We start from the raw sequence: 13,745 nt of genomic DNA on the forward strand, positions 1-13,745 counted from the left end.
AGTATATATATATATATATATATATATATATACACATACATACATATATGTGTAACAATTAATCTAAATGACGAAAGCACAATAAACTTACTAGAAATTTAAATTAAATTTAAATTAAAATGAAAACTAAAAATCAAAAAAAAAAAAAAAAGTTATAAATACTATCATAATATATAAATAAACTTCATGGGAGGCATGGGATTTCTTTTGACCCAATTTCCTTCAACTTCATTCCGCAATTAAGTTAATTTTTTTCTTTAAAAATATGTGCATTTTTTTACATTTTTGAACCACACTGACTGTTCAGTCATTAATTCATTAATTAAAAATAAATAAATAAATAATTTTAAATAAAAATGTCCTGATAATCAAACCTTATAATGGGTTTATTTGTATATGTCTCTTCCCCAGTGACTGTCTTTCGTCGCTTTTCTGGCAACTCCTTCAAACGCCTACGTGAGTGCCGTATGCCTAGAGCCAGAGTTGTCGAGTTTGTATGTGCAAACTGATTGCTTTGTACTTGGCCCTTGCTAAGCATTCCGACAACAATACAGAGAACAACAGTTACCACCCTTTTTTTATTCAGCAGCCTTGGTTCCAGATTTCCAGTGTTTTTTTTTTTTCCTATTCACTACATGCTTTTTGAAAAGTTCTTTGATAAAAAAGATTTTTAATCAGCCAGTTCTTATTTAAACTAGAACATTTGATTTAAAGCAAAAAGTATTTGAAAATGATGTATCAGTACACTTACAGTATACAGTAGAAAGTTATGCAGCTATGTAAATACACACAGTATGTATATATATATATATATATATATACATATATACACACAGTATATATATATATATATATATATATATACATACTGTGTGTATTTACATATATACACATATATACACACAGTATATAAACAGTATATATATATATATATATATATATATATATACACATACATACATATATGTGTAACAATTAATCTAAATGACGAAAGCACAATAAACTTACTAGAAATTTAAATTAAATTTAAATTAAAATGAAAACTAAAAATCAAAAAAAAAAAAAAAAGTTATAAATACTATCATAATATATAAATAAACTTCATGGGAGGCATGGGATTTCTTTTGACCCAATTTCCTTCAACTTCATTCCGCAATTAAGTTAATTTTTTTCTTTAAAAATATGTGCATTTTTTTACATTTTTGAACCACACTGACTGTTCAGTCATTAATTCATTAATTAAAAATAAATAAATAAATAATTTTAAATAAAAATGTCCTGATAATCAAACCTTATAATGGGTTTATTTGTATATGTTCAGTGAATAAATGCCTTAAGAAGTAAATAATTCACTGCACAAAGCACATTGTTAATTCACTGATTAAAAATAAATCAATCAATAATTTTAAATAAAAATGTCCTGATAATCAAACCTTATAATGGGTTTAATTGTATATGTTCAGTGAATAAATGCCATATGAAGTAAATAATTCACTGCACAAAGCACATTGTGTTCTGACCAAATTATGGACAATTATATGATTAGTTGCTTTTTTATGTTGCCATTTAACATTGTTTTTTCCCCTGCCTAGATGTAGACCTGCAACCCATTTTTGGGACACGACCCACCATTTGAGGACCTAACCACAAATACATTTGTGGCCTCACTTGATATTCCCCCATATTGTGGCTGCTAATCGACATTTTCACGTCAATTTCAGCTAGCCTCTTATCTTGGCTGATGCACAACTTTTCTCTACCATCAGATCACAGTCATATTTCGGCCTTTTTGCCAAAATCGATTTTGTAGTTTTTTTATTTTATTCGGACAGTATAGTGCTGGAACAGGGGATGTTGTAGGCTGATAAAGGTCAAGTGTAGCATCAAATCATTGAGAGATTCATAGTGAATGTGAGCACGGATCTCGCGTTTCATTACCACGGTACGGGAGAGAATGAGTGAGCCAGACTTAGAAACCCACACATCCAAGGTCAGACCATGATCATTGGTGGCCTTGTCAATCTCAAAACACACCCACATTCTTCATCTAATCTGTTTGATATTTCAGGTGCGACATCATAACCTATCAAGTAACGAAATCTGAAATTTTGTTATGTAACGGTCAAGCTGCCAAGGCTCATGTCAATCTACTGATGCCGCTAACAGTTTTGTAGATGTATTTGTTTGTTTGCCTGAGGTTTGATGTTGAGAGTTTGTTAGACAGTAATCCAGAATCATGATGTTGTTGTTAGTTTTTTCTTGGGGAAAAACAGAAATGTTATTTTTAAAATGCATCCAGCCACCTTGTGTTTGGTGCAAAGTTGAAGTGAAAAAGTCATGGTAGATTCACATAAGAACTTAAGGTTTTGATCATTCTTAAAGGGGCAATTCACCCCAAAATAAAAATTCAGTCATCATTTTATTCACTCCCAATGTATTCCAACCCTGAGTGACATACTTTCTTCTGTTAAACACAATTAACGGGTGTCCAAAATGCTCTTTTGGATATAATGAAAGTGGATGGGGACTGGAGCTTAAAAAAGTCCACAAAAGCATCATAAAGGTAATTCATACGACTCATATTCCAAGTTACATGATAGATATAATGTGATTTGACAGTCCAAAAGTCATTATTTGGTGAAAATATATAGAAATCAATCTCCAATGAGCTGCAACCAGATCACTGAATCAGTGAATTGAACTTTTAGAAGAATTGGATAAGTCCAATTTATAAATGAATCATTAAGGCTGGTTTTGTGAACTGCATTCCATGAAAAGATCCAAGTCAAAAGAATGAATCATTCACAGAGGAATGACTTGTTCAAGCAACTCTACTCTTGTCAACATGCTTGGTAGAGTTATAGCGAGTGTCAAGTGTGATAATGATTTTTTTTTGTCAATTTTAAGTGAATAATACATTTTTGGTCTATTCCTTACAAAAAGCTATTATATGGCTTCAAAAAAAAAACTTCAAATATAGCATGCAAGTTGTATGGACAAGGTTCTTTTTGGATGGTTCTTATTTATAGGATATTCATTTGTGTTCCATGGAGTCATACAGGTTTGAAAGTTCATGACAATGAGTAAAGGGCTGTTTACACCAAATACGATGACTATAACTATAAAGTTTTAATAATCTATCTAATTCTATGAGAATAGCAATATCCACACCACAATACTACTATACAATAAGCAATACACTATAGCGATAATGTCACAAAGAAATGATATTGTTCAAATAATTTTAAGAACGATTCTTTCCAGCTGATGAATAATAAAAACATTGACAATCAGAATCCACCCGGCTTCTTTTGAGATGACAGCAGCGCACACTTACAATGAACAGAACATTCTTGTCAGTTGTGTGGACGCTAATACATTTATAGTTATAGTTATCATTATAGTTAACATTCCAGGATTTAAATGATGACAGAATTGTTGTTTTTCAGTGAACTATTTCTTTAAATCCATTCAGTTCTTTTTCTTAACATGTTAACATGCTCTAAAATTTCATTGAATTATATAGTGTCACTGTAATGGCGTGGTCACATTTACCAATTTTTTTTTTTTCCCCCGAAATATCACTAATGTGACCACATCTTAAATCATGTACATGTTGAGTTGTGTTTCCTGTGGTGGTCGACGGTCTCGCTTACAAAGCGGGAGGTTAAACGCAGCCTGCCCTCTCTCCTCAGACTGGCTCCGATTCTCTCCTCCCTCAGGGTGCGTCGTCCAGCCTGGTGGTCAAGTTTGCCGACACGGACAAGGAGCGCACCATCCGCCGCATGCAGCAGATGGTGGGCCAGTTTGGCATCTTCAACCCTGCTATCGCCCTGCCCTTCAGCACCTACAGCACCTACGCACACGCGGTGAGTACCCTTCCTCCCCTCTGGGGCACTTGGGCACGTTTTGATGATCTCACTGCCGCCCACGTACCCTCCCCATCCCTGCATGCCCACACGTCCTCGCTCACGTTCCCAGAGTGACTCAGAATATTCCATAGGAAAATCTTCACCTGGTTATTTATAGCTCGCATCGGTTGCTTCGGAACGGGGGAGGTTGAGTCAGTCCCTAATATTCATTCATGAGGGACATCTCGGTTCAGTTTTGGGGAGAGATACTATAAAACAGTTAGTTTGTAGTTAGTTCCTCCATATGGAGTAGATAGATATACATATATTCATGTACTGATAGGCATAGGCGAAATTTTCTCGTAAATGCCAGGATTAATTGTTGGAGTCGACCCGGCCCCCGGGGGCTTATCATTCACACTCATTTTCATATCACAGACATGCGTGGGCCAGCAGAAGATGTGCGTATGGACAATCCCACAGTAACTGCCGGGCCAGTACGCGGGAACAAATACGCCCTCATTAGCATTCATGAGATGCGGAGCGTCCGCAGGAAATGCAAATGGTCTGAGAGAGTGGCGTGCAGGAAGGCAGGCAGGGTGGTTGCTGTGGCTCCCACAGGTTGGCAGTGACTTTTATCTCCCGTGTCAGAGATGGTGCAGTGTGCCACTCGGTGGCAATGACACAGTCTCTATAATTCACTGTTCCAGCCCGAGCCACAACCCACACATGTCGAAACCAACTGCTTTATGATATCGCATGCAGCTTGTGGCGAAGTTTTTTATTAGGTATCTTTTTTGCTTGCTGTTTTTGAGTAAAATAATCAAGGATATTGTTATTTTAAACCAGATACACAGAACATTTTTTTTTTTTTATCTCATTTACAAGTTTTAAATGTGAAAAAAATAATATAACTTTTTTTTAAATGTTATCAGTGCATCACATGAGATGATGATTCCAGTCATATTAGTAGCCTAATGAGTCACCACATGAGAGCTGCCATATTAATCCAACCCTAAATGTGATTATTATTGAACACTATTGATTGTGGAATAAATTAATCATGCCTGCGAGTACCAGTGTATTATTGTGTACTATTAGAGTATTTATTAATATTTTGAATTAGCTTTCATTTTAATCATTTAATCAGTACAGATTTCATTTTAATTTCTTGTTTTAGTGATTTTGGCATTTTTATTAGTTTATTTTTATTTCTAGCTTTAAGTTTTTGCAGTTGTAGTACTTCAACATCAACTTATTTTTAGTTACATTTTTTAAATTTTTCATCTAAATATTTAGATTTTATTTCCCCTTTAATTCAATTACAAAAAATATTTAATAGTAAAATTTGTAATAGTTTTAGTTAACAATAGAAACACTGAAAACTACATTTTTACAGTTGCAACTTTTGATTTTTATGTAATGCTTCCACACCACTAGGTGTCACTATAAGTCAGGGATGACATTGTCTACATAACCAGAAAAAAAAAATAAATACTGATTGGGGCTTTTAAAAATACTCTGAGTATCTTTTCCCCCAATACACGATTTTCTGCTAGGTTGTATAAATTTACTCTCAACAAATGACTAATGCTGAGTGCTAAATGCTAGCATGTCATTTAAAAAATGATAACCTCAAATTACGCAGCTTGTTCAGTAGAAGTTTTGAGAAGATTTGACTTTTCAAAGCAATTGCTTTATCATTTTCATCTGGTAGCTAAATATACGGTGCATTTATGAAAGCAACTGTATCGCGCAATTTTTTCTTCTGAAACTATTTTAGTGCAAACCCCACCTCCCAGCTGATTATAAAGGTATTATTGGTCATGTCAATCACAATGCACATTGCCTGTACTGAAATAAATGCTAAACCGTAACCCTAACACACAACCGTTATGTTAGTGTAGCATTGGCAGATAGTTAGCATTACTATTTGTCACGATTGGATCGATCTATGATATTTCTGAACTCTAAATTTAATCCATTAAGTCTTTTTCGCCTGTGGGGCGGGATTTGTGCTCAACTGGTTTGGAAAAAAACATGACAAAAATATCATAGACAAGGTTTTTTTTTTTTTTTTGGTGGCTCTTCGACTTGGGCTAAACATCCAGCAAACACCTATAACAGCATAGCTACCACATAGCAATGAACTAGCATAGCAAGTTAGCTCCACTAGCATTTTCTACGCTCTTCTGTTCACTCATTTCCTCACCTGAATAGAACCTGAAAGGGTCTCCAACAGGCATTCATTGCGCCTTCATAAACAAGCAACAAACCACATAAGCTAACATTTAGCTTCAGATATGGCAATGTTACATTTAGAAACGTGGAGGACGAGCAAATTAAGAGGCCCCTTCCACAAACACAGCTGTGCAGAGGATTACTGGGTTGAGCTGACAGCCAGTAAATTTGATTTTAGTCAGAGCAGAGGAGGGGGGCATCTGAGCGCAAATTGGAGGGGTAATAGTGCTGACAACATCGTGCCAAAAGACAGATGCGTTTTTTTTAAAAGGTACATCTGATTTCTAAATTTGACAAACAGCTTATCATTCAGTATAGTACATGAAGATGTTGGAAATATCCGATGCGGCCCCGTCCTCGTCTCTGGAGTGGAATGGGGGGTGTGACATAAACACGCGATGAAAGCAAGAAACATTAATTTTCTTTCAGACGCTCTTGTCAATACAAGCCGAATATCTTTTATCTGTCTTTTTCTCCCGCTGCCTCGTGTTTGATCTTTTTCCTTTTTGTGAGTGGAGCCATCTTCATTTTCGACGTTTTTTTTTTTTCTCTCTTTTTTTTGGAAGATGAATAAAAGCGCGGATGTTGATGGAAAGCCAGAAAGATCTATTTTACTTGATGCCAATCACCAGAGACGGTGCATTAGATTAATATGACGCACAAATTGCTTGAAAGCACTTCAGAATGTTCTGAAGCCAACATTAATGAGGGGAATGTTTGTCTGGGTATTTTTGGGAGGAGGGCGCTGGGGAGGGGGGTGCATGTTCTGCTATTGACCTACATTGCCCCCTGTTGTTGAGAATTTTTTTATAGTTTTTATGCATTGTTTGAAAGCACTCCTTATGGAGCATCTAGAAATAGGCAACATGATTGATGTATTATAGAGAAGTATACAATCTCACCCCTCGTTCCTCAGTAGAATGTTGTATGTTTTACTCAAAATGTCTTTCTAGTCATAAATGGATACTTTGCAGAAATATGACTACTATATACTGTACATATAAACCCTCTTTGAGCAAATATATGGCAAAGAAATATTGAAATGGAAGTACACTCAGACCCAAAACATATTTTACACAAGTATGTGAGTGCAAATGCTTATAGCTATGCAAGTTTGATTTTGGTTGCATTGTGAAATGTAATTTTTAGGGCAATACAAATGCATGTTGCATTCTCAGCATTGCCACAAGGGGCGCTATAGTGCACATTACTGTAAAATTACTATGTCTACATACATTTTTTCTTATTTAGGTCAAGTATTCTCACAGTGGAGCAACAGATTGTAGTAGGAATGTGCATCTACATAACTGAGGCCCATGCGATACACATGCACAGCCAACGATACGATACATTAAAGATACATATGAAGCAGCTACCGATTGATTCGATTTAACACAATGCAATTCAATGCAATATAATGCAATGGAAAAAAATATGATGATATGCAATTCAATATGGTACAGATAGTTCACTTTTATTTCTTTGGTTCAGCCAGACAGCAAATCATAAATAAATTAACTTAAGTGCCTTCTGACGTACTGTTGTGATATGTCATATTCACGTAGCAGCAGTGGCGATGAGAGAATGCGCATGAGAAACAGTTTAGAGAGATTAAATCAATCTACATATAAAATATTGGTCACAAATTATTGGTCACTTTCTAAATAATAAAAGTATAGCGCATCTACTAATTATCATATATAAATAAATAGGTTTTTACCAATGCAAATATGTTAGAAATTATGCATCGCGATACAAATGTCAACTTGTATCCGATGCACACTTTTTAAATTGATGTATCGCATCCTGAGTGAGGTCATTTAAATTAGTTAAACAGTCGACATGTTTATAGTTAGCTCCTGGATAAAAGTAAATCTGGTTTTATAGAAGGCAGAGCCGATCCTCCCTATATGCAAAATACACAAGCTGCGTAGGGCCCCGAAACACCAGGGGGCCCCCTTGCTCTCAAAGATGATTTAATTTTAGTTTCATTTTTTAATTTGGCCAGCGGTTATGAAAACATGAATGAACATTTCTTTTAATGAGGTGCGCTGTCACCCTTTCTACGTAAAAATCAGTCAAATCATGTAACGTGAATGTCATACAGTCTTGCTCGAGACTAAAAAAATGAGTTGAAAGCGTACCGAGGCGCGGAAGTGACACTGTTTCTCAAGCGCTTTACGCGAGCACGGTTCAAGACGGAGTGAAACAGACAAATGCATTTCATTCATTCGTTCATAACCACTCATACTACAACCCCCACCGAGACAGTTTTTCGTAGGGCCCCCAGAAGTCTAGGATCGGCACTGATAGAAGGTAACTCTGTCACTTCCTTGCTTACTGAGATTTATTGTCTCCATACTGCGATGTTTGTGTTTTTTCCCAGTAGAAATATATAATCTTAAAAAAGGGACCTACATTACAAATAAGATTTTTGCTTCTTAAATTTATCTGGTTTTAAAGATAGCGATTCACAGTGTATCAAGTTTTACACAAAAATATTAGGTAGCAAAAACTGTTTTTAACATTAATAATAATAATAATAAATATTTCTTGCGCACCAAATCAGTATATTTCAATAGACAACAGTACTTTGGAATAGTAACAACGTTTCAAAATATTACTGTTTAAATGTATTTTGATCAAATAAATGCAGCCTGGTGAGCATAAGAGACTCTCAGAAACTTCTTAATTATTACAAACCTTTGAATGGTTGTGTAGATTATATTGGAACTGATTATATACAGCATATTATGCTATATTGTTTGGATGATTTTCTGGAAAACAAGACAGAATACTACATAAGGATGTGAATTAGTCCCAAGCATTAATATCTGGGCTTACATACTTGCATATGTTTAGGACCTAAAACAAGTTCTGGTAGAACCAAAACTGTGTTTGCACCATCACCATGTTTAGTCCTGAAGATGTGCTTTAGCAAACAGCAGAAAAAGGAACGAGGCCGTTTCAGGCAATCTTACAGGGCCAGGGACCTTAATAACCGGGGTCTTCACATTCAGCTCACTCCATTTCTCGTCTCTCTATAAATATCTCTCCAGTCATCCTGCCATTCTCTCTGCGCTGCAGCAGGGCCAGACCGACTGTAAGGGGTCATGTGTGATGCAGGCAGAGGTGGGCAGAGACACAGAGCAGCTCTGGGTAGATAATTGCCAAGTGATAAAGAGGTGATTGCCTGGTGGCACCGAGGGAGACTAATGCCATAGGCAAGCCATAAAAAAACCCACATGCCTGACACTAAACGAATGCCGTCGCCCAGGCAACTTCTTCCCGTGGCCGCTTCTGTTTTTTTTCCCATTTTGAAGGAAGAAAAGGTTACGACCTCAGTGATGAAGACTTCGCTGAAGGCAATTTGGTCCCTTTTGCCTGCGCTTGAATGCTTCCTGTCTGTTCAAGATGCTGGGTAAAGTTTTGGTTTAGAAATGTTCAGGGATAGTTCACCCGGTTTAATAGTTGTAATTATTTGTAATTTTGTAATTATTTATAATTATTATTTCACTCTCATGTCATTCCAAACCTGCAATTTTTTTTATTATTTTTTACGCAATACTTCAGTGTTTCCTCAATACCTCATGTCGGATCTTAAAACTACATAAAAACATCTAAAAATCACTTAAAATCACAAGTCATACACGTCTTGCGCTATGTCACAAGTCAGAAGTCGTATGATAAATTTTAAATTATCAGTTTAAACACTGAAAGAGCAGCTTGGACATTCCACTAAACATATCCTTTTATATTCTACACAGAAAAAAAAAAAATAAAATAATAAGGTTTGGAATGGCAAATGGGTGAGTAATTAAAGAGAAAATGCTCATTTTTGGCTGAATTGTTTTATTAAAGTTTTTTATGCAGCTCTTCCTACTAATTCGTCTGTGACTACAGATGTCAAGTCTATGCAAAACTATGCTATAATATCACCATAAAAGTAGGTCATACAACTCTTGCCCTATAGACAAAGTCTTCAGAAGTTGAATGACACTTTGATGTCAATAAATTGTAAAAATGTTATTCAATTTAAACAATAAAAATCTTGGTCACCGTTCACTTTTATTTAATGGAAAAGAGCGGCTTGGACATTCCACTAAATTTCTCCTTTTATATTCTATGCAAGGGGTTTGGGTTTGGAACCACAAATGCGTGAGTAAATAATAACAAAATTATAATATTTGGCTAAACTGTTTTTTTATTATTATTATTCATGTTATTTATTTATTTATCTGTTGGAGATTTTTTACGAAGCTCATCCCAGTAGCTTGTAGTGACCACACCTGTCAAACCATAAAAACTACACAAAATTGCTATAAAATCAACATAAAAGTGAACCATACAACTCTAGCTCTATATTCCAAGTATTTGGAAGTCATATGATACTTTTATGTCAGTAAAGTAAAAAAAAAAAAAAAAAAGTCATTTAAAACACTGAAAATCTTGGTCACCATTCACTTTTATTGTATGGAAAAGAGCGGCTTGAACATTCCGCAGAATTTCCCCTTTTATATTCTACACAAGCGATTTGGGTTTGGAACCACAAATGTGTGAGTAAATAACATTATTTACTCACACATTTGTGGTTTCAAATCCAAATTTGACAAAATATTTTTTACACAGCTCATCCTAGTAGCTCGTAGTGACCATAACTGTCAGGTCTTAAGACTACAAAAAATGGCCATAAAAGTGGGCCATACAACTCTTGCTCTTTATTCCAAGTCTTTGGAAGTTATATGTTACTTTTATGACAGTAAATACATTTTTTTTTTTTTTTTAAATCAATTTAAACACTGAAAATCTTGGGCACCATTCCCTTTCATGGGATGGAAAAGAGCAGCTTGGACATTCCGCTAAACTTGTCCTTTTATATTCTAAGCAAGAAATAAAGTCATACATATTTGAAAAGACAAATAGGAGAGTAAAAGATTCGTTTTTGGCTGAACCATGTCTTTGAATAAGAATAACAGAGAAACATGAGATGTTTTTTTTTATAGTCTCGTTTTCTTTCCGACAGCCAAAGGACCTTGTTTTTCTATTCTTTTTTTCCCTCCTTCTTTCCCCTCCACCTCCTCCAAGAACAAATTGATGTTGCTCACTTCTCCCCAACATAATTACATGCTTGGGCCTCCAATTTTCTGTTTTAATTCCTAAAGAGCAGAACTGAATGCCACATCGTTATCTGAGGCAATCTGGTGGCAGCCATGAAAGGCGACATTATCCGAGCCATTCATGGAGGGAAATTACAATATGGAAGTCTTCAACTCACCGCACTATGCTCTGCCCAAAGCCTGTCCCTCTGGCTTTTAAAGGGCATTAGCAAACTGTCACCCGGCGAGAGCCAGCCAGCTTAACTCTGACGCCCCATTCAGCACGAAGGAAGAGGCCGTGAGATGGGCACAAAAGTGTCTGATTACTGTGGCATGGCTATTACATGGCGGAGAGAGACTAGACTGTCTCGTCCCACCCTTGTCTGAAGGTTGACAAATGCATTAAACCGGTGGTCCGTGACCCATTTTTAAGTTTTCGAAATTCTTGCAAACTCACCCAAGTAACAATTAAGCTATACGTGAAAAAATTTGACAAAATACACTTCTGTTAAAGGTAGATTCTCTGAATTAAATGTTTCTCTTGAAATGTTCCCATTGTATTTACTCAGCATATTTGTGCTGAGATTTTATTTATATTCATTTAACTTATTTATGCTCCTTGTTTCCCCAAAACTGTGGATTTTACCTGAAGGATAATAGATGATCCTCAGTGGTTTGTTGATGGAATTATGCAAATGAAAGGAGGAGTTTATAGATAGTAATGCAGGCAAGGCTTATAGATTTGTTTTGTGGGTGGACGGCATCTTTCAGGCTCAGTGACAAGGCCAATGAGAGAATATGATTGCCTTTCTACTATCCAGAGATGAAACAGTGGCGGAGAGCAAAGCCTACATGAACAATATCATCCTCTGCATTCAAATGAAGAGTGGCAGCTGGATGATTATTGTATGAAGTAGCATATTACTTTTGGCCTTATTTCCTCTATGGGGACTGTATGCTGTGATGTACAGGAATGCTGTTTGAATAGTTGCATTATTGTTTAACTGGATGGGAATAGTTTGATGTCGACCATGTTTTTTTAAAGCATTGCATTGCATTCGCATCTGCTCTGACAAAAGTCTACAGCTGCACGGTGAAGTTATTAGAAGAAAAGGTAGACAGGCCAGCTAAAATTATTTTATTTTATTTTTTAGAAAAGACAAGATACACAAACACTTTTCCAATGTCCAAAAAAAAATTTTTAATAAATAACGGATATGACCTATGAAACAGCATTCGCGACCCATTTTACTTCTGTAATGCGATGTATTTCTGACGTATATGTATATTTAACAAGAAAATGATTTGAAAAAAGGTGGTCAACTACAATTTTTACTTAATTTGTATTATTGCAATTAATTTATATTATATATAAATGTATATGATTTTTTTTAGCTATTTTCATTCCCAACAAACTCAATACTCTGCCAAAAGTCTACAGGTGCTCAGTGACGTTATTATAAAAACCGTGTACAATACATGTAAACAGGCATTTATGCATGAGGTATGATCTGGATCTAAGCTGGATCTGCTTCAATGTAACCATGATATATTCAGCCTTGATAGCTGTCACATCGTAAAGGAAAACGGGGGAGGGAAAATAAGTTGCGCTGTCAAGGCCATGAAGAAAGCATCACCTTAAAGTTTGAAAGGGAAAAAATGAATACAACTCCTCCGAACTCCCAGCTCCCTTAAGACTACACTAATATGTGCGTCGATCCCGCCATTAGAATGAGCCAGACCGACAGCTATTGAAATGTTTCGAGGCGGCTTGCGACAGCCCTCTGACTGGGAAGATGGACGCTTTCACTAAACATAGGTTGACACATTTTTCTCTTTTTCCACTCTATTTTCTCCTCTACTCTGCAAAGCACTGCCTATCCATCATGCCCCCATGTAGCCTGTGTGCTTCTAGTAACTTTTCGCTCTCTCTTTCTCCCTCTCTGCTTTCTGTTTTTCTCTATCTTTATCCGGCAGCTGATGCAGCAGCAGGCGGCCCTCATGGCTGCCAGTCACGGAGGCTACCTGGCGCCCAGCATGGCCTTTCCCACCACCCAGATCCACCAGATGGGGGCGCTCAATATCAACAGCCTGCCACCCACCACCATGACCCCGGTGTCGGGTGAGTTTCATCAGACGCTGGGTGAGCAACAGTGCTTCATTTCCTCTCTTACGGGATGGGGTCTGAGGTGAAGTGTTACCGTCGCGTTAGTCGGACCACCATAGTCAGTCTCAAGCTTACATATACTTTAAAAGTTAGATTTCTGTCGGACTAAAGCTATAAATCCTTAATCAAAAACATATTTTTGCACAGTCGGACTAACAGAACTACATAACACAACTGTAGCTTGGCTTCACCCAGCATGTATTGTTGATTGCACAACAATTGGCCCTGCGTTCTGCTCTGAAGAGCTCTGAAAAGAGGTGAAGGCTTGATGTGTATTTAATGTATTAAGTGTTTGATTGCACACTTGTCATGTTAGATGGACTGTAGTTTGACTACGCAAAAACGTCTCAGGTTACTTATGTAACCATGGTTCCCTGAGTAGGAAAACGA

The 13,745-nt window shown here is 36.4% G+C and overlaps 1 protein-coding gene across 1 annotated transcript in view; it reads left to right on the top strand.

The window, feature by feature from the left end:
* Positions 1 to 13,745, top strand: part of LOC107675909 (CUGBP Elav-like family member 5) — a 250,660-nt gene that overhangs the window by 217,110 nt on the left and 19,805 nt on the right. Inside the window, exons 6-7 of the mRNA XM_016470411.1 lie at positions 3,696 to 3,869; positions 13,166 to 13,331. Of these exons, the coding sequence (XP_016325897.1) occupies positions 3,696 to 3,869; positions 13,166 to 13,331 (340 nt within the window). The remainder of the gene's footprint in view (positions 1 to 3,695; positions 3,870 to 13,165; positions 13,332 to 13,745) is intronic.

The sequence above is a fragment of the Sinocyclocheilus anshuiensis genome, unplaced genomic scaffold (genome assembly GCF_001515605.1).
Source record: "Sinocyclocheilus anshuiensis isolate Anshui unplaced genomic scaffold, SAMN03320099.WGS_v1.1 scaffold2048, whole genome shotgun sequence".
Classification (NCBI taxonomy): domain Eukaryota; kingdom Metazoa; phylum Chordata; class Actinopteri; order Cypriniformes; family Cyprinidae; genus Sinocyclocheilus; species Sinocyclocheilus anshuiensis.